The following is a 27,813-nucleotide window of genomic DNA, read 5'->3' on the forward strand; positions in this document are numbered from 1 at the left end:
TAAAAAGTAACATTTAGTTTATTTGTTATTATTATTATAACAGTATTTATGGCCAGAAGTATAATTAATTTAATAATTGATTCCTATAAGCAATGGATATAAAAAACAAGAGCTTTATTCTGACTCAGGTGCAAAATTTCATGTATTTATAAAAAGGTTAACTTTGTATGCAAGAGAAAAAGTAATTTTAAGTTTTTCAATTAATTTGTGCCCTTGTTTCAGGTGTATAACTTTAGCGCAGCTGTGCGATGGAACAATAGACTGTTCAGATCACGCTGACGAGGACAACTGCTATACGTGACGAGCTGGTCAATTTTAAATAAACAACAATTATCCTGAAAAACTTCCTCTAGATATAAAGAACATCTTTAAAATTACTTGTGTAATTACGAGCAGTTTAGCAGACTTTTAATATATAATAATTAACTAAGTTTCAAATTATTATATATGAATATTATTAAAATAGTTAACATATCTAGATTTATACGAATTTAATATCCGTCTAGTTTTAAACAACGTTTAAACAACACAATTATTAAACTTTTATTTCACAAAGTTAATAATAAATAAGTTTCGTTATTAAATAGAATAGCATATTTCCGTCCATTAAAATGTCAATTTATTAGTTATAAATAAAATTATAATAAAAGCATTAGCTTTTTTATCTGTAGGATATAAAATTAAAAAAAAATTATGTATAAGCTGTGATACAACAATGCATGTTTTAATTTGAATAATAGTATGTAAGTTTTGTGTCAAATGTTTGTCTTTTTATCGCTTACAGCTCTTTGGTTAATTTTGTATGATTTTTTTGTTTAACTATTATTTAAGCTCTTCTAATATTTAGTAACATTAATTATTGCAAGGAATCTGATTCAAAATAACATTTTTGTTAATACCATTGCACCTTTTTCTTACATATTTTAATAGTTTAATTATTAAAAGAAAACAGATAAGTGAATATTGAGAAATAGTTGTAGCAGATATGAAACCCAATTAATTTCTTTTTACTTATAGAAAATTTTCATATATATAATCCAACCCGTTAAAATGTTATTATTAGTGGTATAAATTTTAAACTTTAATATTGGTTAATTAAACATAAACATTATAATTAAGTTATAACTATTTGTAAATAATTTTTATACTTTGTAAATTATTATATTTAAACTTTAAATACTTTTATATAATGTTCGAAATAAGATAGATATAAGATTTTTTGAATATATTACAAGTGTTATATTTGAAATGTAAATTTGGAAAGCTTTTTAAAGGTTGCCAGCCGAGATTATTAATTCAATGCGTTCTATGAATTAGTTAAGTTTTAATCATAAAAAATTGTAAAACTTCAAAAGTAAGAAATTATTTTTGCTTATATTTTAAATTTAGAAATACAATGTAACAATGTTATAACATCCAAAGTAATGTCATAATACAGTTATACTACACTACGTAGGTAAATATTGAAGTAATTTTTTTATTATTTCTTATTAAGCTTCGTATTTTAAACAATATTGTCATTAAGAGGTGTGAATTTTTATATGAGAATAAATATTATGCCATGTTTATAAATACGTATTACATTACTTTTTATCCCCGAACTCCTTCTATCAAAATTTTATCTACAGATTTGCTATTTGTACGACTGTATCAATTGGCGGATATTAAATCTTGATTTTTGGTGCTTATTATAGTTTCCTCGCGATGTTTTACATTACATTTTGCACTGACGTGATCCTATATTGTTTAGAACAATTAATTACCTTCATTAACTTGTTAGGGAGCGTCCGAATGGATGCAAGTCGTATCCAATCGGTCCTATTGGAAACCTATGGGGGAGGCTTGTATTCAACAGTGGATGTTGTACAGATGATGATGCTATTTAAAAATATCGCCGGACAGATTATCACAAAATGAGCAATTTATCACCTTGGTTACGGATGAGTAACTAAGAATACATTTACTCCTATCAATGTTTCGGAAGTGTTAATAAAACCCTTTAATTTGGGGTGTTTTTTACTGCTCTTTGTTTAAATTGTGATTTATCGTGTTCTTCTATTAATTCTTGTTTTGTCTGTGCCTTATCATGTTTCTCGGACAACAACAATTACTATTGACATGTGTGAAGTTCGTATATCCATGGAACTTGTTCCACAGATAGCGTTGATGGCTTGTTGACTGTAAGAAGATTTCTGAAGGCGTATAAACGTAATTCTGTCAATAAAAACATTCCATATAACATTCGGAATGGATCATCTATACGGTTTACTTCAACAAAACAATCTTTTATTTCATTTATGATAGAGAACCCTACGAGTCTAGGTCCTTTGTAAACATATTCAGGAAGCGTACCAGTGGCTTAACTTTATAGTTTTCATGTTGAATAGATGCTTTAAAGCCGACAACTTACATGTAATTTTAAAGTATGATTATGTGTGCACATTATTGTTTCTGATTGTACTACTCGTCACAAAGAAGCAATGAGTCTAGATTTTGCTAGGACGACAACCGTCCGTCACTGCTATACAACGCAAAATTTAATACTTACAAGTATACGCACACATAAACCAACGCGCCATGATGAGTTGAGGTATCTACAGTAATTTCGATGATCCTTGACCTTTACTCGACAAAGCAGTTATTATAATAAGATGACCAGAGCATATATTAACACTGAATGTTTCAGTAACAGTGTCATTAAAGACAGCATTTGTGCTATGCGGCTTCTTGCTAATATTTTTTTACAGGAGTTTAGTGTAAAAATTAGTGATAAATTTGAGTTATTTACACCCAATTGTTTTTTAAAAAATTGCCTAATCTTCATGAATTTATTTTATTAACTTCTCTAGTCCTAGTGTCAATTGTTAAGTTAATACTCTTGCTCTGCATAAGATTACGTAAGAATGCTCCATATTACTGGACACTGCGAACACAATAATTTGTTTTCAAATCGTTCTTGGGCTTTGGAATTCAAATTCGAACGATGATTTAAATTCAGACGCCGCGGCTATTGCTATCGTCGTCAGTGCATTTGGTCTAACTTCGAGATTAATACGTGCACGGATAATTCACAACCATCCGCTAAACGCATACAGGACAAAAAATTTGCTGTTTTTACCGGTCAATTCTCTAGCTTCATATTATCCTAAAAATTGGATCATTGCTGCTTAAATTTAGGAAGTAATTAATATAATTTATAGAAAAACGATTAACAAATATAATCTCTGTAATATTTGTTCCTTCGAATACAAACCTCTTCCTTTTGGATTTTAGTTATTGATACAAAATTATTTTACATTAAGGTTGATGCTATTTTGTTTTAATGTCAGTAATTCATTTGATTTTGAGTCATTTAATTTTGTTCTGCGGGTGTTCTGTTTACGACTTTATAAAAATTAAAATATTACATTATTTTTGTGAAACAAAGTAAAACGATACGGTTTTTGTTAGTTATTTAGTAAGTAAATTTGTTTGTTAATAGTCAAAACCTGAAAACTGTAGGAGTATTAGCTATATCCGTAGAAGATAACACAGGAGCTGGATGTAGGCCGCTAACCATCTGAGAAGATTTATCTCGATTCACACCAGTTAGCAACAGTCTTCTGTATAAGTAACAAAATCATATTTATTGGTGTCAAAGTAGAAAAGTTAAAAGCGGGCTTTGAACAAATTATTTGACATACTAGGCAATAATCATCGTTACTCAACCGGCACAACAATGAGCGGATTATTGTATCATCACTTGACATGCGAAAGGGGTTTACATTACATTAGATTAATCTCGAAACACCGACCTGTCTTCAGTAAAAAAAAAAAAATATTAATTAATATTTAGTGGAATTACGCTGGTACTATTCTCTACACTATTTCAGATGTACACAATCGCATGATTTTCAATAATTACAAATGACGATAAATAACTTTAAAAAATGGGAGAAGTAAATTGCTCTAGCCGGATACTTCGGGAGACACAACTCTACCAACAGATTGTTACTATATCAAAGAAGTATTCGTAAAGATAACCAGATTTATTATTATTTAGAAAATATTTATTGTAAAAACGAAATTCAATACCGAAGACCATCAAAACAATTGTGGTTCCCTACAATGGCATTCTTCAACTTCAAGCTTCGAAAGTTCTGAGCACACTCAGATATATAAAGATCCTATAAAATACTCAAATGAATTTTATAAGTTCACTTTCATAATTTGCTTAATACAGTAGTAGAACAACTAATTTTCAAGCTTTATTATCCACGCATTTTTACATGTTTTTGTTCAATAATTTCATCTGCTGATATTTTTTAAATCGACCGTTGGTCACTGTTGTCCTACTAGGAATTACAGTTACGGTGGATTTAAAAAGGCCAGTCACAAATAGCGCGTAACCTAAACCTCACTTTTGGTAGGAAAGCTTCAGATCCCTTTCAAGAGCCTTGGTTTGGGTCGTTACATGCTACTTTAAATACCGGATTGTGAATGTTAAATCCTACTTAAAAACATTGAAATACTTATTGTTTTGCGATAAAGATATACGCCGCCATGGTACCCTCTCAGACAGCATTTCGTTAAAAGAATTTACCGCCAAAATTCTGTACTACACACTCGAAATTTGTTCTCTGATAAATCATCAAAATGGACCAATAAGTCAGCATACAAAATCTTACTCCGCTGATTATGCGAGTTGCATTAACTCCTTAAAAATGATATTTTGTTTACGATTCAAATATATTTATTGACATGGAACAAGCTGTGCTTTCCTATGATAAAAGACAAGGTTTAACAAAATTACAGAAATAAAAATATTGACAGTAGCTTCTAATACTCTATTTTATTCAAACAAAAACATTCTCCCAGGAACATACAGGAAAAATATCTGCAAAAACATTTTTTTTTTACATAAAACTCTATTTCACCAAGTTAATAAATCTTTCCATGGCCAATGTCGTCACATCCTTAAACAATGTCATTACACTCTGAACCTCTTAATAGAAGATATCACACCTTGGGAATGATGTGTTCGCCTCTAGGCTTTGCCACTATTTCCGCAATAGGATGTTTAATATTGGTTCGAAGCAGTCTGTACCCATCGTCTTTGTCCTAACGATCTTAAAAAAGTCGTCTGTCAAGTAGTCTACTTCAGAGTAGTTCAATATTTAAAAAATATGGAATTCTTAATATTTTTTTGAACAAAAGGCAGTTGCGTTAAGTTTATTTCGTTTCATTTTTCAGATATGTGGCATTAATCATTCGAATAGAAAAGAAAAGGAAGATATGGTCCGGTAATACCGAAAAAAAATGCAAATAGTGTTTAAGGACCTAGAATTAAAGGAAAACAATAAAATGTTAAAAATAAACATAAAAACTGTAAAATAAAAAGAAAGAACCTACTGTAAAATTTTTTGAGCGAAAGCGAAGCAAGCGAAGTGACAAGTACGAACGGGAACGTAAGATATTGTGACGAAAAACAGTTGACGAATGAAAGATGTTGCGGAGAATATGAGAAGAGAAGGAAAATGTATAAAAATGTGATAAAAAAATTTATGTAATAAAAAGATCCTGTCCCACACTAGATAGGGGGAATGAGAGGTCCCCAATAAAGGGAATGAGAGGTCCCCAATAAATGAGGCCATAAAAATTATTCGAATAGATTCTTAACTTGATATCAATAAGAGATCTAATCCATCATATGTTGAATAATGAATTTTTGAATTTGAATGTCACTTACTATCATATTTATTAATTGACCTGTGAACATGATAATCATTTTCCACATAGAATCAAAGATAAACAACATTCTTATAAACTATTACTTTTGACGCTGCAGAAGTGAAATGTTAACATAACTATTTTATAAGTATTTTAATTCAACAATGTTATGAATTATTTCACCCAAAAAATGATAGAACAGATTACATCAGTTTCTTTTAAAAGTAATTACACTACTCGATGTCGATAAATTACTTTGAAGTGTGTAACCGTTCACGCTTTGTGGTTTGCATTAGTAACGGTATGACTCATTATTTGTATCTGTTAAACTTATCAAAAGACATCTTAGAATTACATTAATACGGCGACAATTAAAATCCTACCATAATCATTACAAAATAAGTGTCCTTATCGAATACAGAAGTTTATTTTAGTCTTGTACAGTTATGTTCGCCAAAAGTTTTTATCGAATCAATGTTTTTTTCATTCATAGAATCGAACGATTACCTCATCGTCACTACTGTTCGGTTTTTGCGCAAGTCCGCCCGGACCTGGGTCTCCTTGTTTTTGTTTATTTTGGTCACTTCTCTCGATTTAAGGTCGATCGGAAGGTTTCCTTGTTAAAACTAACCTTTAAGATTCAATAATAATATTTTTTTCTTATCCTCTTAACAGATATGTAAGTCTGGTGTTTTTAAAAATCAATAGTGACAGTTATTCAATTCCTGTGATTAAATACAACGCATATATTCTTCCCTATGAGGAGAGGGCAAATCTGAAAAGTTTTTAAACAGCCGTACTTTAAATATTAAGATAGAGCACCTTTTTAAAAAATAGTTCATCTGGACATACATGTTGATTGTTTCTAGGTGTAAAATCTTTAAAGGAATGAAAGTACATCTTATATGCTGTCAATTCAAGTAAAGTACACCTCTAACAAAAAATATGATTTCAGAAATAATAAATATTGGGTTATTTATCATTTCTGAAATCATTAATACACTAAGAAAAACGTTTCAAAATTTCGGGTAGCTACATACTAAAAGGTTTACTATCTCTCCCGGCAGACTTTGTATTGCCTAAATTTATTGGCCTGACGCATTTTAATATAAAAAAAACCGAGATAATGTATCAAATTCCAGAGTGATCACTTTATATAGGGTTGTTTGAAATAGGTGTAAATTTTTTTTTCTGTTTTCTGTTGTACATATTGCAATATTTTGACGTTAATATTTATCTTTAATTACAATTCCGATAAAGGACCCAAGCATGAAGTTTATTAATAGCATGCAAGTAGATGTTAGTAAATAGGGTACGTATAGTTAAGTGGGCTGGGTGTCATCGACCGTTGCCCAGTAGGTTGGTAGAAAGCGGAGTGAGTCACGGGGCGACGCCGTGGCTCCTGGCTGCCTTGACGAATGCTCACCACACGTTGTCGACATAAGAACGGACAAGATATTCCCAAAACTGACAATGATTTACTCATTTATTTTTCTTCTTTTTACTACGACTTGTGTAGTGATGGGCCTAATGCCTTATATGCATTCTCTACCAGTCAACCCAAAATAAGGCAAAGTGGTGAAAAAAACGATTATTAATTATATTAAAATAAGTTTTGGTTATTAAACATAATAAATGCTATATTTATTATATAATTACTAATAATTACATACCTTAAAAGGAGAATATAATAAATGACGTTATAAGAGAGCTGTGTTTATGCTTCTGCCAATAGATTTCGAATGTTCTTTTTTCCCTTTACATTTTTTCGTTATTTTTACGCACCATATTGCAGAAGTCTTATAGGCTGGGTATAAATTATAGTTATATTCATAACAATGAAAAACAGTATCAAACATTATGTCCGCTTATATCTGCTCATAACTTTTAAAGATCTAAGATTGCGACCAAAAGTGTTATTTATACTGTTATTTCAAGAGATACTGTTGATTTAAATTAGAGCTTAGTGACTATACCGGTATATCGGTTTTTAAATTCCCCATTTCTTTCTTCTTCATCATCGTTTTGCCCATGGATATGATGATAGGACACACCTTGTGTAAGGCATAGGCCTCCACCAAAGGCATCGTTAAAAAGATATACCAGTAATGGCTATGCTTGGCAGGCGGGTTGGCAACCGCAGTGTGGTATCATGGTACGTAGAGGACACTGCTGCCCATCTTCTGGAATTTGGTTTATGAGCAGTGGCAGTCATATATAATTAATGCACAAGATGTGAATTACACAAAATTATATCCCGGGAATCGAACCCGCCGATTCTGCTCAATTCCCTTTTTAATGAAAGAAATTTGTTTTTTTAATTTAAATAAAAAATATAAATTGTCCGTAAAAATAATAAAATAATGGTATCTCTACTGTGACGACATTAAAGCTACAAGCTCTACATACTATGAAGTGGACGGGCCGCTTTTCATCGGGAAATGTACATATGTGTTTCTATATACATATATATAATCACATATAGTACAGTTACGAATGTAAAATACGACCTTGAATAATTACAACATTTATAACCATTTGCACAGATCAATTTTATGTCGTTCATACTTCGTTTCAGTCCATATTTTATTTTAACCTCATTGACGCTAATGTTTATGTTAATGTGATGTTAAGAAACAATCAAGTTTGTAATCCGGATTTTTTAAAGCGTTATTTTAATAACATCGCCTTAGAAGTTTATGGAATCCAATGTTTTTGCTTATTATATTTAATAATATTTACTTGCACATAATTATTCTAATAATTTTTTTAGTATTAGTATCAATGAGCAAAGCGCTTTTATTTTTCTCCTTTCTGCAAAATTTGGATCGATGTTGGTAGCTCTGGTGTTCACTAAGATTGCAGTGGATACGGTATTCTTCTATCGTTGTTTTAACAATAAATATGTTTTACATCAAATGAATAATTTTAAGTTTTAGCAAAATATACGGAATAACTGTAATCGCGGCAATATATTTCACAAAAATAAATAATTTATAGCAAAGTTGTAGTCACTTAAAAACTAAGTAGTTAATCTTCGTGAAGAATTATCTTTAAAGATCTCAAATATCTAAAAGATCTTTTACCAAAATCTATATATAACCCAATTGAAATTTTGTAAATATTTTTTATATCTGTGAAAGTCACATTTAAAAATTAAAATTTATTAAAATCAATTTTTATAATAAATGGGTTATTATAAATCATAAGTAAATTTTGAACAAAATATATATACATAGGTGTTCGGAACTTCGGAAATAAATTCATTTATACATGAACTTGACTGTTGACTTTTATAAAATATACCCTCTGGTTTTAAAAGAATATAAGTAAAGCATGGACAGCATCGGCATTAAAAACCGGAAACTGTAATTATACAAGGAAAATGTTTTATTTAAAACATTCTTCTAGCTATTTCCTGGTTCATTAAATGATACTTAAAAATAACAACGTAAAAAAATGTATAACTAAATAATTATCACAAAGGATGGTTAATTTTAAAAAATAAATCTGGAAGTTTTACAACTATGTCTGAACAATTAATTTGTTTATTCATAATCTAAAATCATTGTGATAACAAGTTATGTGGGAATCCATTGGCATATGTACTGTGTACCTTCTTTACAATAGTAGATAAATGCAATCTGTTTAAAAATGAAAGTAAATAAACATTTCAGTGAAGTAAACATACTTCCAGTAAAGACTGGTTTCGACCGATCACGTTACGCGTACGTTTAGCTGTAGCAAATACTTTCTAAATTTAATCGAGTTTATTAAAGTTACTTCACCTTAAATAACTTAAGGGATCATTAAAAAGATTCTGTGATATTAAAATTTTGCCTAGTATATAATCAAAACACATGTAATTATCAATTTTATTATTATAAAACATACACCGAAATCTAAAGATTTCGTAAACAATAAAGCAAAGTTAATTATAACACAAAAAAACTAAATCAACACAGATTTATAATTAACATACATAATTTTTTTCAAGTAAAATAATCATTTGTTATAAATAATAAAAACTAAAAAAGCCTAAATTTACGTTGCGGATAAATCTTTATCGCTACGTAATCTCAAATATTAATAGAATAAAATAAGTATGAAAATTATCTCAATACTAAATTATTGCGTTTTTCGTATAAACTTTAGAAAATATTATTAAATGTGTGTGAATTATGCAAACGAATAAACAATTTGTTGTTATGGCTAATATATTATATAATTAGACATTTATTTACAGACAAATTACAAGAGCGACGCAAAGTTGTGTTGTGAGGGAATGCGTACTACTTATGGCATTGCTGAACTGAGTACATTGGTGATTCATTTCTCGGAATTGACCTTGCTATGAGTCATTCGTTGGAAGGCAGAGTTGGGGATACCGCGCCTCATGCCTGTCTGCCGGCTGCTTGCTAGACGCACTCTGTTACTGCAAGCACTATTCAACAATAAATTTACTAATTCGTGCTAAAAGATTAAAAACTTATAAATCTAAAATGTGTAAATACAAATATAATTACATAAATAACTTGTTAAAGTAATTAGTATATTCATCACTTGTAAATATTTTTGTGCTTCTGTAGTTGGATAACATGATAACAACCATGACGTCGTTCATATTATTAAAGGTAAGTCTGCATTTATTATCTAGAAATGATAAAGCAAATGCCTTCTTGGAATTTAATATGCTAATAAAATGAAATTCGTAAGAATTTCAAACATTAAAAAGTTTCTCAATTGACTAAAGTTGACTGACGTTAACAACTATAAACCAAACGATTGCAAATGGTTGTTAAGAACAACCTGTCCCTTTCTACCACCTTAGAATATTCGTACTAACAACAAAGATATCTGTTTGTGATTCTTTTCATAAAATTGTTTGGTTAACAACTTGTCTATTATCATTGGTAAGAAAGAAATAGGACGAATTAAACTTGCTTCATTACACGATACGTATAAATGTATCTATAAATTAGTTTGTTTGTAAAAGTTGTTTCCATCAAATAAGAACACAAATGAGTTTTTTCGAACTTTTTGACAGAAATAGTCTAAAATTTACAATTAGTTGTTTACTCGTTCTGTCAATTACATTTGCCAAGTGTTCGAAAGGTATTTGATGTGTGATACTTACAAAGCAGGTTTGTTTCAACTTTCAGACAAATTCTTTTTTGTTGAGGATGAACAGAGAAGATAATGTAAACTGGTTTCATGGGAAAATATCACGGGAAACTGCGGAGAAACTTTTAAAAGAAGGTACGTGAAACTAACAATAAAACAAATATTTTTCTCTGTAGACAAGATTTTAATATTATTTTCATTACCACAGAGGGCGAAGATGGTGTTTTCCTAGTACGTGAAAGTAATACGTCGCCAGGAGACTACGTTCTCTCTGTTTTACATCAGGTAAACTTTTTTAAAAAGTTTTCTAACCTCAATGCTCTTTATAAGATTAATTTTTTATACGAAAATGGTAAAGTAATTGAAAAAGTAGTTGCACAGTTCTTTTAATAAAAACTAAAACCAAAAAAATCATGTTTTAGAAAACTAAATTTATAAAGAGTATTTTAAGTAATACTTTTTCTATATAATTAATGAGCAATATTTGTTATATTTTTAATTAATAACCGCAAACAGGGAGAGGTAGTACACTATCAAATAAGAAGACATGGAGAAGATGCCTTTTTTTCTATTGAAGAGCATACCACTGTACATGGATTAGACACTTTGATTCAACATTATCGTGGGGACTCAAATGGTCTTGTTACCCGCCTGTCTGTTATCTGCAAAGGACAGCCACCACCCCATGAGTCTCGGACACAAGGCACAACAAACTTGTTGCATCGGTGAGTAATTAAATCATACTACATAATGATAACCAAAATTTTACTTTACTTATTATTATATAATATCATTGAATAATTACAAATAACCAGTTGTTTTTATTATAAAAGCATTGATTTTTGAATAGGGTGACATGGATTGCAAAAGAACATACATTCACCCCTTTTAATATTTTAAATGTGTAACCTTTCAACCTGTTGGTGCTTCTACTCACTATTTGAATTATACATTATTTCCATTTTTATAAGATAAAGTGAATAATTGCCAATAAAAAGGTTTGTAGAGATGTCGTACATATATATATATCATTATTTCAATTGGTGTTTCAACAAGCAGTTGTCAATAAAGGCTGTATTATCTGAAGAAGGAAATTGTATTAAGACAAGTGTAAGATAAATTGCCCCTAATTTTCTTTCACATCTCAATCATACAAATTGAGATAGGCATGTTTGAAGTATATGCTTCAAATATACTTGTTGAAGATTATCAAAGCAGTGAAACCCAATATTTTAACACAGACAAAGGAAACAAAAATTTATAACATGAACAAACATGATTTTTACTTAAAGTATTGTGTAACCTAAGGCATTATTTTAAATTTGCATAGTGTGATCAAAATTATAACCTATTTTAATCCTTTCATAGTTTAAATTTAACAAATTTAAATTGATTTGTTATATTCATATGAAGATGGATTGTTTTACATTTTAAATAATAAGTACAAATAAAAATGGATAAGTAATAGAGAATAGTGATATGTAAATCTTTCAAATTACAAATCAAAGGAAAAAAAGAAGCAAGTTTAAAACAATTGTGTAGTTTTTTGAAGGTTTTTCTCAGTAAGCATATCAGGCGCCGAGGTTATTGCCCTTGATTTTTACTTGCGCTGCAGCTTATATAAATGTGCTATAAACAATGACAAGTTTATTGAATATTTCCTGCTTATGTGGTAGCCATTATTCTTAGAGTATGTGACACAAGTGCAATACATATTGACATACAGCATATTTAAATGACATACTCACTGCAGTATTTATAATACAGAGTTAGTTTGCAGTAAATATTTAAAACATGTTTAATGATTGTGCACAGAGACTATAAAGGGTGATTGGTTATAGGTGTAAAAGCATCAAAGGGGTAAATGAATTTGTTAGTATAGACCTTCTAATCTTTTATACTCTTTTCCAACCACCTGTGTAAAGTGATAACTTAGAAATATGTCACATTAATTTATGTGACATATTTCTAAGTTGACGGAATGTGACAGGCCAATAACTTCTGGCAGTACAAAGTCTGCAGAAACTTATAATTTTAATATTTAGTAATCCATTTCAAAAACCCTTTTTATTGATATATTTTCTTTATATTATTTACAATTTCTAAATTTTTTTTTTAAAAAATTTATGTATACACCCATGTGTATACAACACATGGGTGCATACATAAATTAACAGCAAATACAGCATAAATTTAAAGCTTTTACGCCTATAACTAATCATTCTGTAGTTTTTAAAAAATACTATAATAATTTACATCGAAATGAACACAAACTTTATGACATAAATTTCCATTAGTAAAATTAAATGTTATTGTAAGTTGGGGGTAATTTTTTTATTATCCCCTAGGGTGAATTTTATGACTTGTATTCATGCAAATTTGAAAGCTTAACTACAAGGTTGAATGAGAGTAGCTGCAATTTTTTCATCTGAATTTCAGTACAGGACATTATTTTTGATTATGTTTGTTATCTTTTAATGTAAACAGTAAAAGTTTTAATCAATAAATAAAACAACAATTTTCTATCAATTAATAAAATAATTTAAAACGTTTTTTTTTAAATATGCTATTTGAAATATTTATCTATTTAACCTAAAAAATACTGAAATTTATTTTTTAGCAGATATGAAAATTACTTTTTGTCTTCCAAAAGTAAGGTAATGCTTGTGCTATCGCTATTTTGATCTAAATGCAGACCTACTCAAGAAAATTGACTGCCTTCAAATAACTTCATTTAATTCTATATCAATATCCACAAATACAACCTCATATTGTTTCAATCTGATCTAAAGTGAGCTCTCAATTCACGTACTCTGATCATCTTAATTCCAGTTCATAGCCGGTACACACAAAGACACTTTGTTTCTCAAGCAATCTTCTACTTGAACCTTTCTCTCATAGTACTGATTTTGCTCACTTCATCTTTAAATTACAATCTATTATCCCTCAGAACTCGTTATCACTTGTTATTAGGATAATCAACAATTTTTACGCATTTAGAGCAAAGGTTCAAATGCTATTGCTTGACTATCTGATGGAATCATCACAATTATTGAATTATTTATTACATGTATATAAACTTAAAATACTCAGATAGAAACATATATTCAAATATATGTATTATATTTATATTAGGTGTTTTTATTTATGTTATTACTCTCTTTACTTTGATTTTTTAAAGATGAATAGAGAAAAAATTGATAACTTCCATATTTTTAGGTAGAATTCAAGTAAGAACTTATGTTCAATTTCATTCAACTATATTGGAAATGATAAGGTAGAATATTAGAAAAACATTACTTATTTCTGCACAAAAGCTGTGAAAGGAATAAATGAATACTTAATTTTATTAGTAAATAAACAAGAGCTATGAAAAAGGTTTATTTTACGTTTTCTCATTCAGTATGTAATATTGATGGTAAAATTTTATTTATTGATAAAACTACGATAGGTTAAGTGTAAAGCTATTATGTAAATTTTGAGTCATAATTTAGACTTCATTAGAATTAATTAAACAAAGCAACTGATTACAATATCGATGTTTACTTATTTAATACACTTGATGTTAGTCATAACCTGGGAATGTTTTGATGGCTGCATAGACAATATCTTAGCAACAATTCGTCCAGATACATCTGTGTTTGACAACTATGAATCATTGTTTATGTTAAATGATTCACTATAATCACATGGCCAAGCCTGAATGACGTTATTTTTGTTTGAACATCTCATTACGAACTGAATGTTAAGTAGCTGATTGCTTAAGAACTCCTGTTGATCTTTAATATAGATTAAGTTATTAAACATGGTATTAGTTTTGTTTCTATCTAATGAATGTTCAAAAAATAAATATTTTTTATATTGTAGTTTAAAATCCAGATCTCCAATAATATTTATTTCTGCATAGTTTAGTTTTAGGATTCGGATCTCTGTGTTTTAAATATGTTATGGACTTAAATAAAATCCTAATGATTAATTTATCCTATCTGAAATGTCGTCGCCATTTGTTATATAAAAATACTGTTACAAAATTAAAATCATCTACACGTATCAGTTTTGATTTATAAAACTATTTCTTTACTTGTAAATCATCATAAATTATTAGTGAAATAAAATTATATAAAAAAAATGAAACAAAATGTATGAATACTTTTAACGCTTGAATTACGATAAGGATTGAGTAAGGTCATTATCTCATAAAATGGAAACGACTTTAAAGCATTTTTTTCTCTAAAAAACAAAACACATCGTTATAGTTGAATAAATTAGGTAGTAGTTTGAGTTAAAAGTGCGTTTATGTTTATTTTTTCTGTCTAAATAGATGCGTTAACTATAAAAATTTACCTTCGCATTATATTAGTCTCTATATAATTGAAAACAATGTTTGTACACAGCGCAACCGAAGCTGGTGATTTCAACGTAGTTTCACAATTATTAGCTTGCGGTTATCGAAGTCGCGACGCCAAAAACCAGGACGGACAAACCGCCGTACACATAGCGGCCAGAGCGGGCCGCGACAACATTCTTGCCGAATTAATCGAAAGTGGCGCCACCGTTAACGTGCGAGATTCTTTTGGATACACACCCTTGCATGTAAGGTCTTGTACTTTTATATTACATAATTAAAATTTGTACCTTAAATTTTAAATGTTTTGGTCTGCTTTTCATATAAAGCGGCATAAGTAATGCAAAGGCCCATGACGAAACTCCTCGAGTTTAGTAAACTAAGTAACAAAAAGCCTAAAAAGGCTTAAAATTTGGTGAGGTTGTAAGTGTCAACAGGTTAACAAATAAAATTGTATTTAACAACATTGTAAATTTTATCATTTGTATTAAGAATGTTGCTAGAAAACAACACCATAACGAGGGTGCGGATGAAAAATTAACACAGGAAATATATCAGTAAAACATAACAACATTAAAAACATGTAGATATTATTTATTCTCATTACATTGTCAGGTCTTTAATTAATATGATAAGATTCATTTCAAAATTAATTGAATTTTAAAAAAAAAAAAACTTATTTCTTTTTCATTTTCCAGTACACCTGTCAAAATAACTTGCCCAGTACAACAGAATTGCTTATCACAAAAGGCAATGCAAATTATCAAATGAGGCATGCGCCATCCGGAAAAGTGCCTTTACATGATGCGGCACAGAAAGGCCATATTGAATGCATCAAAGTAAGTTGGAAGTTTCTTCTTGCATAATTACATATTTTCTCAAGCGATGCATTGTTCAATTTCAGGACGAAGGTAGAATTGGCTTATACACACAGAGATTATCCCTGATTTTTTTTTTAAATTACTTCAAGTATCATTTTCTCTAACCCAAAAATAACTTTAGATGAGTTATTTCTTGGTTTTATGGTTAAATATCTTAATTGTATGTTTGTTATACATAAGATGTTTTCTATTTATACTGTTTGTAAAACTAATCTGGATTGACAATTATATAGAAATTAAAAATCCTTTAAATGCTTTCAAGTACAGATTGTTTTTGTAGTAATATTTTGGTGAACTTCATAAAAATCAAAATCGTTTAATTTGCACCTAGAGGTGTTAAAAATTGTGTTATTCTATATGTGCATATCCCTTTAACAAAGATTTCTTATAATATATATTCATAATAATTTTTATTATGTTGTTTAAGGTCCTCTTAAAACTGAATGCACCATCACACCCCAGGACAATAGCGCAGGACACGCCTGCCGACTTGGCGAAGCATTATGGACATATGGAATGTTATCAGTTGCTAAGTACGTGAATTTTACTTTTTATCATATAAACCAATGAGAGTTAATTTTGTAATAATAATCACTGTCTGACAACCCTGACTGCTATTTGTTCACTTTGTGGGTGGAACTCATATGCTGTGCTTGCCGATTCATGGTCCAGAAGCTTGATACCTTAGTGGTTACCTGTTTTACGCGCTATGTGACCACTGCCACTTGAATTTTCCAATCCTCTGAGCAATATTTGTCTGAAAATATCTTTTGTTAATGATTATCATTTACTATACATTGTTACTTGTATAAGACACGATTTTACCTTTCTTAACCACTTAACTCTTTTGATACAGAAAACCATACACCAGAGGCACCAAAGACCTCAAAAACTCAATGGTATCACGGAACTCTGAGCCGAGAAGAAGCTGTGAAAACATTGGAGGAATATTGTAAACAAAACAATTTACAGGATAAAGCATCAGATGGGGTGTTTTTGGTGCGTTATAGTGAAAGGCACAATAGTGCTTATGTTCTGACCATGCTTAGTGAGAATACGCCCTTCAATTTCATAATTAGGAAAGAGGTAACATATTTATATATTTATTCACATTTATTACCAAAACCAATCAAATATAAGCCTGCATTTGAATATAATCATCATCATGTCAGCTGATAGACGGCAAGGCCAGGATAGCCTTCTCCCAATGATCGCTACCACGACTGACCATATCGTCGGGCCACCTAGTGAAGGCAATGCTAAGCCTAATAGTTACTACTGTGAGCCTAAAAGTTGCTAACCACCTTATTAAATTATTAAATATATTTTGTATTTAATGTTTAACTAATAAAATTGAATTGTGTTCAAACCAGGCTCAGAAATTTTTTTTTTTATTATAATGGGCTTAGTCCAGAAAAAATGTTAACATTAGTGAAGTTGCATAGATGTAGAAGTTCTACAATAATCTCATGTTATCATAGATTTTCTTTAATTACTATGTTTAATTGTGAAAATTGTATTTAAAGGTATAAATATAATAAATTATGTTTTTTGCTTTAGAGTCAGTGGCTGTTTATTGATGATGGTCCATATTTGGAATCTCTGGAGAGACTGGTGGATCACTATAGCAGTGTACCGGACGGGCTACCCACAAGGCTCACCACACCTGTACCACCTAAACCAAAACCACCACTGCCTGAGGTAAAATTTATAGTTGGTAGTATAGTAACAGGAGCCAAAAACTTACTGTCCCCGTTTCTTTTATGTATTATAACATCAGATATGAGTGATAGGTCGTTTGTTTTTAAAATATAAGTAAAACAATAAGTGTAATAATACTGTAAAGTTTTGAATGCCATTCAAAATCATCATATATTTTCTTTAACCATTAACACAAAAAAAACCTGTCGCAAAATGAACACAATATCACTTATTTGTGGAAATCAACCCGTTATTAGGTACATTCATACATACACAAATAAAATATTTATAATTTGTATTAATGTGTTAGTAAAGTTTAGAGAAATATTTATAAACTTCAAGGAATTACAAGGTATCTGCTTAGATCAATACAGACAGGCTCATTACCCAACTAAAATAATGCTAATTAAAATAGTACTTATGGTGTATATATTTATGTTAAATAACAGTGGGATTATCTATATATATATATATATATATATATATATATATATATATATATATATATATATATATTGTAATTTCTCTAATAAATCTAGACAATAAAAAATTATTAAACAAATTACGTTTTTATATTACACTGTAGTCTTAGTACATTGTGTAATAATATAGTTTATACAAAAATAAAGTTTATAGAGTAAAAAAAAATACTTAATATAAATAAAAAACAATTAATTGGTTTCAGTTCTCCACTATGCCACGCACAAAGAAAACTTCTCCTAGCCGTGCAGCAAAGAACAAATCATTATCATTAGTAAAGCGCGATATCCTTGGCGACAATCAAGCATCCCCTCCTATACCACCTATCACGACCAACAACAATGCCTTTGAACTGCTCACGAGAAATCTTTCCTTCTGTTCAGACTTTAGCAATGACTGCATCAATAACAATGAAGACCCACAGACAGACAATGAGACATATAAAGTTCCTGTGAACAATAGTGCAGTGGTCACATTAGCGGAGAACTATAATGAAATATCTATCAATTCGGACGGCCAGCTATCCACACTGCAAGGTATGAGTTATGTTTTTTGTTACACAATAATGTAATTCAATCTAATGTTTATTAGATATCACCTCCTTTATAAAAAGAATCCAATAGCTTTAGTATAACAACATAAGTAATCTTATTGCAATCAAAATCAGAATTACGTAAAGAAAAACTTACCAATTCTCTTTTATATATATATATATATGTATATATACATATATATATATATATATATGTGTGTGTATATATACATATATATAATATTTTATATGTATAAATATGGTAATAAATATTCCAGAATTTATTCCCATGAGCGACCTGACACTGGGTGCGACGCTGGGTGAAGGAGAGTTTGGTTCGGTACTGCGAGCCACGTACAGCACGCCCGGTCAGCCGGCGCAGCCCGTCGCGGTAAAAACCCTGCACGCGCAGCACGCCGAGAATAACCGGCGGGAGTTCCTTGCCGAGGCCAGGCTCATGATGTCACTGCGCCATCGCTGTATAGTACGCCTGATAGGCGTCTCCCTGGTGAGTACCGAGTTGAAACAAGCTACCTCTATAATGTGTAACACCTCTCTATGTGATTTGCGTTTGCTTCAGTTATTACTATAATATTAACTCAACATAAACACAAAATTGTAGTGCTTCCTCAGTTGATTTTTTTTTATTTTGTGTTAAATTGTTATTCACTTTTTTTGTTATTATGTAATTTTGTGATACACTTTTGCAAAATATTCGGACTAAACTGGGTTGTGTGGTAGTAAAATTTGGACGCGATGGACTATCAATGGAGTGGTACCTGGTATGGTGACAGAAACAAGCGCTAAACACTCGTTACCCGGTATCTATCAGCCTAAACAATAGCATCTCTATGTTACTCGACATTTGACCTCATAAACAAGGTCACTATTCTACAAACCTGTAAACGACAGCTGGAACATATATATATATTGATTAAAATTGAATCCACAACTTTGCTAAAGTATAAAACACAATACTAAATTTGTAACAAATATTACCATTAATTCAGTCACATTTACAACATTATTTATAATAAAAGCTAAAATTACTATAATTAATTTATGATGTAAAATCCTGTTTTAATATTATACAGGGTCCTCCATTAGCAATGGTGCAAGAATTGGTTCCTTTGGGCTCTCTACTGCAGTTCCTACTCCGTTGTCCTGAAAAAGCTTCGCCCGGGTACGAATTGCGTCTGTGGGCTTGTCAAGTGGCTGCGGGAATGCGTTACCTTGAGCGTCGTCGCTTTGTACACAGAGATCTGGCGGCTCGGAATATATTGCTTGCAACAAGGTAAATGCTTTTGTAATGTACGTTGCTATAGTGCTACCGAAACCTCGCGGTACAAAGGTTTATAGTTGCCTTAAGTTATGTTCATGGTGAACCGTGAGGAGTGCTGCAATGCTTGGCGTTCATTTCGGCTCTCACCTCGCCACGCTTCCTGAGGCGCGATACCATGCTTCCAGTGCCACCATGGCCAATGGCCAATCTTCCAATGACTAGGAATAATGTAAAAAATGTCATGTATTAGGAATGAACATTACTAAATAGAATTGCCAAAATGGAACATATCTTGTTTTGTCCTAAATATTGTCAATAACCATGTTGGGGCTAACAGTAATAAAAAGGTAGTTAGCAATTGCGTTTGCAAGTATGCCTTCAACTGATCACTGAACTTTACCTGCTTAATTAGGAATTATTTGATTGGTCACCGAGTGTCAATAAGCTGGCTAACTATATGATAATAACTATGATTCACATAAATGTTAAATGAACTGTTGCTGTCTGCTTATATATTTAAAAAGTAAGATGCCTTTTTAGTTTAGCTAGGTATAGTGAAAAAAATGTTAATAATTATAGCATTTTTTCCCAATCTATTGGAATAAAAATGATGGAATGTTAACTGTTAATTAATCTTTTGTCTCCAGACATCAAGCTAAAATCAGTGATTTCGGTCTATCGCGGGCATTATCGTCCGATAGCTCGTACTATAAAGCGAGCCAGGGCGGCAAGTGGCCCATCAAATGGTATGCCCCAGAATCGTACAACTTTGGTACATTCAGCCACGCCAGCGACGTTTGGAGCTACGGAGTCACGCTGTGGGAGATGTTCTCTTACGGGAAGCAGCCTTATGGGGAAAAGAGGGGAATAGAGGTTAGTAGCTCAATCATAAACTTTTATAATTACGATAAAAAAATCATAGTACTAAGTGTATTGTACTCTGAAATATATGTACACCCTAAACTCCTTTCCTATATGTCTGTCACCTCCATCCAAAGATTATATGATATAGATCACTTCGAGCGATAAGTACGCCTATTGTACCAACCAACCTCTGCATAAATTATTTAATTTTTGAGGTAGAAAATTAATATAAACATTTTGGTATACGCAATCTAGGAAAATAATAAGTAGTAATAATTAGGTATCGGCCTTATAAATAAAAAAAAAACAAAGAATTAGCGTTACGGAAAGTAAGAACGATAATAAATGTGCCCATAATAATAGGTCTTTGGCCAATTGGCAGATGATTACAGGTGGCTGAAAAAAAATATTTGTCTCATAAATCTTTCTTACTGCAATTATTGTGTATCGTGTCTTTCATATGTAATAAAATCTGAAAGATTGATTTTAATTAATAACATTATTTTCTGTAATCAGGCAATACAAATAGTGGAGAATGGTCAGCGCCTGGAGAGGCCAGAAGATTGTCCCGATGAAATTTACCAAGTTATGCTTGACTGCTGGGCCTACAGCCCGGACCTCAGGCCAACATTCAGCAAACTGGTGGATGTGTTCTCGCAACACCCGGACTACATGAACATCAGCCAACTGGCACTCGAAAACGACGATGTTACAGTGTGACCCACACAATACACATTTATTTTTTTGTCGACGGAATTGATATTGTTAGTCACAACAGATCCAAGCACTGCTTGATGGTATGGATATATTAAACATTTACAAATTAATTACAACTCATAGATAATTATGAAACCCCGCTAACTCTAGTGGGAGTAAAGGCTGCAAAATTATAATTCCGAGCGGATTTTTTTATTTTTGATCGAGACAAATTTTATTAACCGCTGCAATCCCAAAAACCAATTTAGTATTATAATTTACACTATTATTGGAGATCTGCCCGATATATAAATGCTAAGATATATTACAAGTTAGAAGAAAAAAGTTTACATTAAGTTTAGCTCTATGGTGCAGAGAGAAATGTCTATAACGATGTAACCATTGGGTAGAAGTATGCCACGATGTGCCTGATTACGTATAGTTAAGTTTTAGGTTATGATGTTTATTACGTTACAAATAAGAAGCATTTGTATAACATATGGTTATTTTATATTAACTAATATTTTAATCTGTAACATGGGAATTTAAAATGATAAAACTTTCATTATAATTTTGTTTATACTGTATTACATAATAGTATTACTAAGGTTTGTTATGATGTTCCTTAATTGTTTGAAATAGTGTATATTATACATTATAAAACAATTTGATACCCATATACATTCCGCTTTTGTAGAAACAATCTTACATAAAATCAAAAAACATTTTATTTTTACATCGCACCATTTTTGATAATATATTTTTATTATTTATATACATAAATAGAAAAAATCTATGTAATATTTATGTTAAGTGTAAAATGTTTATTATAATCAATTTCTGGTACTAAAAATTTTATTTCATATGAATTACGAAGCAATTTAAAATAGTGTCATTATTATTTAATCAGTATTGCCAAGTGCATGCCATAGTATGAAAGTGTGATCAGCATTTCAGTTGCCATGAGGTTGTGTTATATATACGTACAAAATTTTATGTAGTTACCTAAATTTTATCTGTTTTTTTTTTAAGAATTTATGCTAAATTCTATTTAATATGAGTCTGACGTAGAATACTTTTTTATTTCGACAGATAATTTAAATTTGATACAAAATCAAATGTGATAAAGATATTTATAAAGTAAACAAATGAAACAAAAGTTTTGTTTTATTTACATAACACTAAGTAACAAGCACTCCCAAACTGTCTGGCGTTGATTGTAAAATATATACAAGTGTTCTAAACGAATATCCAGCTAAAATAAAATTCACTCAACGTGTTTAAAAAAATCAATAAACATATATATTTAAATAGCTTCGGTTTTTGATTGGGTGTAGTGATAATTTTGAAAGACAATCTGGTGAAAATCAGGCCATTGAGAGTTACCTTTTGTTTGTCATTTATAGAAGAATTACTCCCGGTAATTTTAGTGATTTAAAAAAATAATAGATAAGGATACATAGAAAATGTCAAAGAACATTAGTTTGTCAAAAAAATGTTTTTAATAGAAAAAAAATTCAAATACTTTACATTCTTTTCAATTTTTTCTTCGTTACTAATTGTATCGTCTCCGAATTAGAAAAATGTAACATAATCTTAACACAATGTTTCCTTACCATTTTACCCTTTGTCTTTTCAGTTGAGTGGTAACGGCGTTCCATCATTGGCTAGATCAGGCCGGGAAGGTGATGGTCGTAGCCGCGGTGTATACACATAGGTCGCGAAGTGATATAACAATTCAAATGTATGAATCTTTTTCCGGCCTGTTGCGCATGTTTCGGAGCCGTATAGGAATATCGAAAATAAAAGAGTTCTCACCAGTCCCACTATGGTTGCGATGCCGTTTTTTTTTTTAACGCAGCTTCTCCGATCGCTGTTATTGAGTCTAGATACACGAACTCTCTTAAGAACTATGTTTGTTAATTCTCCCTTGGGTGCGATACGTCTAGTCAATTAGGATAACTTTTGTATAAAAAAAAGATATGCTCAACTCTGATAAACAGTTCTGTAAGTTCGCGACTAGTCACCTTGGTGTTTATATGTATAAAGGAGATTACCTTCGTTTCGTCGAAGGCGATGCTGCTTTTTATTCTTTTAAAGCTTTTTTTGTTAAAACCCCATGTATGTTAAAAAGATGAGAGAAAAGAATGTATACCTGAACTTAGTTATACAAGTTCGCGATGAGCCCCTCCAGGTGCTCAGTTACTCCTATTTCTTGAAGCATTGTCCATAGGGGTTTTCAGTTGAAAGCAACCTTCTCTATCATTTCCCTTACCTTGACTATCAGCTTTCTAGTGCCGCGGTGTGCAGCGCATCTAACTTGCTCATCTGATTTGCCATCTGAATTCTCTATCTTATACTTGTCTTGAATTTTCTTAAATAAATCTTCTTTGATTAGCTTATACATGCTCTATCACTCCAATTCAACTGGCGTTGATTTATGGGGAACCCTTTATATATGTCGAGTAATATTTATAAATAAAAAGGTGTAATGAAACTGAAAATAATTAATTTGAAATTAAATTCTCAAAAATCATACAGTAGATACACAACAGTTGATGTTTCTACGACAATTATACACAATAATAATCACCCGGTATTGGATTAACTCTATACATATATATTCTATTCGAATAACAAATGCTATGAAAAGAGATTGGTAACAAAGTTATCTATAAATATACCTGCATGCATTTGTATGTCCGTACATTCACTTACTGTCTAGTAACCTAAGGTTAAATACATTTATCTTATCTATAACTATACAATATTTATGTTTCACAATCACACGATATTATTTTAAAAACATGACCAATGTATTGTCATGATTTACCATCTTTCGCAATTGCAAAAAAGATATAAAATATATTGATGATTTATTTCATCATTGAGCAGTCACAATTTAAATATTAACTCTACATTCGTTGTAAGGCGGAGGCGGTGTTTCGGAGCGACTTGGAAGCCTAATAGTATCTGCTTGTAATGCTGTTTCTCGTACGCCGACGAGCAGGCTTCTCTCCGGTAAAGCACCCGTCTGCCTTCTGTACAGCGGTGGTGTTTCCAAATTAGGATTCAAAACGTTGTTCCAGAGCAGATTCGTTCTCATATCGCCATCGGCTCGCCTGAGTATCCTTCTACGTTGTCTTCTTGAGTCGGTCCGCGAGCACATCAGATTGCCGCATTTACAGAACTGCCGGAGCCACACGTACGTTCCAACCACTCCGATAGCCAAACCTACTTCTAAGCCAATGATGAACGCTTGAAACGCAGAAAACTCCTTATCGAACTTCTTAAACGGCGTAAGCGGTGTCGTACTGTCAATTGACGGAGACGTTTTATTTTCATTCCTCGTAATATTCCAAACGCGATCAACATCAACTGAATCTTTTTCCAATGTAACCATTGAAATCATTTTTTCTGACATTTTTGGTAGCTTCTTTTTACATTGCCTCGTGTATGTGATTCCACGTGACACGATCCAGGTCTCGACTGCCATAAAACTCGGGTTGCACTGCCAATACTCGTTACGCAGTTCGATTCTTTCCAGCTTACGCAGAGGACGTAAAAGTTCTACGCCTATAGTAATCATGTAATTTTCGCTTAAATCTATCTTTTTTAAGTTTGGTAGTCGCGTGAATAGTCTGTCGGGTAATGATTTTATCCGGCAATTGTTGAGGTTCAATATCTGAAAAATAATGCAATCAATTACACCAACCAGCCCCCAAAATACGAAAAACGAATTCGATTTTTTTATATACACCTTTAAATTCACACAGTGAAATATTCATGTTTCAAATGCCGTGGTGACATACCCTACATGTTTACCTTAACAAATTTACCCAAGGCAAACCTGTCAGCAATAATAATGTTTTTGAGATCCGTAATGTGTGCACCTTATCCGGTTATTACCACATTTATATGCTATTAACGTCTGGTACCATCAGAAAAAACTTTATATAGACATCCTTGTGAAATGTAGTCACCTTCAAATAGCTCAGTTCATAAACAATAATCTTTTTATTCATTTTGGTAAAATAAATAATTTAACAGTCTGGGACGAAGCTGCTTGTAAAGAAACTCTCCAAATTTAGTTTTTATATTTACCCAAAGCCCTGAGAACCTATTGATGCCAACCAGCAACTTTGTGATCATGACAAACTTATTTTAGTTGAAGTTCCAGGAAGTTGCACTAATTTTATGATTCAAAAAGTATCAAGTACATGTAATAGTTCAGAGAGGACGGCGTGGGACAACCAGCGTCTTTTAAACGATTATTCGTAGCTATCGATAATGGAACCGTATGCCTTTTTAATTTCATGATATCATATTTTAAAACTAATTACTATGAAATTCAAATCAGTATAAACTAATCAGCAACTGAAATTATCTGAAAAGTGCTGTCAGATTATTCACCAAATTTTTGAAAATATTTGCTAACTTGTAGAAAATCAAAATGAACATATTTAGTGTTTAAATTCAATACACGTATTTTGTTTTTTATTTATATATTACTAAGTGCCTTGTATGATAAGACCGCCCAGTGTACTTTTTTGTTTATTATTATTAAACTATTTAAGTATATCCTAGTTTGTACAATAAAGAATATTAAATACAAAAATAAGAGAACCGATGACACATTGAATACCGTGGAAAAACGCTGGATACGGGCAGGCTGGATTCCCCCACTTTGTTTAATTTTGTTTACGTACCTGCAATTTCGTATGCATGAGAAACGGTTCATTCTTGAGGGACTCGAAGACGTTTCCCGACAAATCCAAAGTCTGTAACTGCGGCGTATCCCACAACAAGTCCGATGCGACAAACCGTAGTCTATTATTACTCAGGTCTAGATGAACCAAACTTTCAAGACCAGCGAATGCATGCAACCCAATCCAGAAGATTAAATTGTACGATAAATTGAGAATTTGAATCGATGTATAACCGAGTTCCTGAGGGCGAGAAGAAACACAAAATAAGAAATGTAAACATAATATCTATAAATAAAACAATCGAAAGTAACACTTATTTGTAGTCTGAGACGTACATTTCTATTTAAATACTAAAGAAGATAGGTTGCATTAAATTGCAAAAAATGCATGTACTCTCAAATGTGAAAATTAATATTCTATTCTATATGTTGCAGGGAAATAATAGTTGTAAAGAATTTCTTAAATCATACATAATACAAACATTTCACTTTACATGAAGCATCTATTTTAGACAAAATAATTAAAAATCGATATCTTTGGTATCATGATACCTATTTATTTTTGTTAATAAAAACAATAAAAGAAAAAAGCCGGATGCAGGCTGCTCCTAATAAAAATCTATGGGGGAGGAGCAATGGATAACCATGGTTAAAATGATGATGGACAGAAAAAAATCTTCATTCCCATTAATATATGGAAATGTTTTAGCTGACGTAAAAAACTTGCATGACTTTTATACATATTTCTTGTTGATAGACATCTAAACCCACGTACAATGCTTTAAATTGAGATTCATGTGCAATACCGTTCATTGTACACACACATATTGGATACGTTATTCTATGTTATAACTTAGTTAAAGGTGGTAATAAGTCATCAAAGTAATTATTGTAGTTATCTTACTTTAAAGCAAAAGTTATCCAGCTCACTGATCACGTTATGGCTTAAACTATACACTTGAACCTCCTGAGGCACTCCCACTGCGACGCTAACAATATTCTGATCCACGCACGTCGCCCTATTTAACCCATTTTCCATGTCACAGTCACATTGTTTAGGACAAAGCTTGTCTCCCATAGACGCGGCAATGTACGCGAATAAAATTAAATTTCTCAACTCCATTTTCCTTGCACTACTGCACTTGCATACAAGAAACTTGGCATTATGAATTTAATTCAACTTCCAATAATACTCGAAGCTTCACTGACGCATGTTTTAATACATAAATAATACAAGAATGAATTGATCACATTATCTCTGTGCGGATAGATAAGATAGTGAATTATCTTCATATATTTTACTCACGTAGAAGTAGTCGGGCAGTTTAGGTGTGGTTACGAATAAAAAAACTTTTAATATTACATCAACATAACTTAAAGTCGTATGTGTAACTCACAAGGTAAATACCGGTTTCATGAAATGACCCACTGCCCTTCTTCAAGTATTTAGCACACAATGAGTGTCACCAGCAGACGATGCATTGTATCGCT

General features: G+C 31.2%; 3 protein-coding genes across 3 annotated transcripts in view; 2 read left to right on the top strand and 1 right to left on the bottom strand.

The window, feature by feature from the left end:
- Nucleotides 1-702, top strand: part of LOC137926792 (atrial natriuretic peptide-converting enzyme) — an 87,418-nt gene extending 86,716 nt beyond the window's left edge. The window contains exon 11 of the mRNA XM_068770492.1: nt 223-702. Within this exon, the coding sequence (XP_068626593.1) occupies nt 223-301 (79 nt within the window). The 3' untranslated portion in view covers nt 302-702. The remainder of the gene's footprint in view (nt 1-222) is intronic.
- Nucleotides 703-10,086: 9,384 nt separating this feature from the next.
- Shark (SH2 ankyrin repeat kinase) lies at nt 10,087-22,772 on the top strand. Its single transcript, XM_068770064.1, has 14 exons — nt 10,087-10,343; nt 10,872-10,968; nt 11,042-11,118; nt 11,350-11,558; nt 15,228-15,426; nt 15,877-16,017; nt 16,487-16,592; nt 16,916-17,145; nt 17,620-17,760; nt 18,446-18,776; nt 19,051-19,280; nt 19,867-20,066; nt 20,702-20,927; nt 21,435-22,772. Exons 1-14 carry the CDS (start codon nt 10,308-10,310, stop codon nt 21,636-21,638), a joined length of 2,427 nt encoding a protein of 808 aa, XP_068626165.1. The 5' UTR covers nt 10,087-10,307; the 3' UTR covers nt 21,639-22,772.
- Nucleotides 22,773-23,168: 396 nt separating this feature from the next.
- LOC137926852 (leucine-rich repeat-containing protein 24) lies at nt 23,169-27,521 on the bottom strand. The gene is made up of 3 exons (XM_068770574.1): nt 27,227-27,521; nt 26,324-26,563; nt 23,169-25,299 (listed from the first exon to the last, which is right to left on the bottom strand). Exons 1-3 carry the CDS (start codon nt 27,443-27,445, stop codon nt 24,517-24,519), a joined length of 1,242 nt encoding a protein of 413 aa, XP_068626675.1. The 5' UTR covers nt 27,446-27,521; the 3' UTR covers nt 23,169-24,516.
- Nucleotides 27,522-27,813: the final 292 nt, after the last annotated feature.

The sequence above is a fragment of the Battus philenor genome, unplaced genomic scaffold (genome assembly GCF_028537555.1).
Source record: "Battus philenor isolate CCGP_79_NKW_IND1 unplaced genomic scaffold, ilBatPhil1.0.hap1 SCAF_3, whole genome shotgun sequence".
Classification (NCBI taxonomy): domain Eukaryota; kingdom Metazoa; phylum Arthropoda; class Insecta; order Lepidoptera; family Papilionidae; genus Battus; species Battus philenor.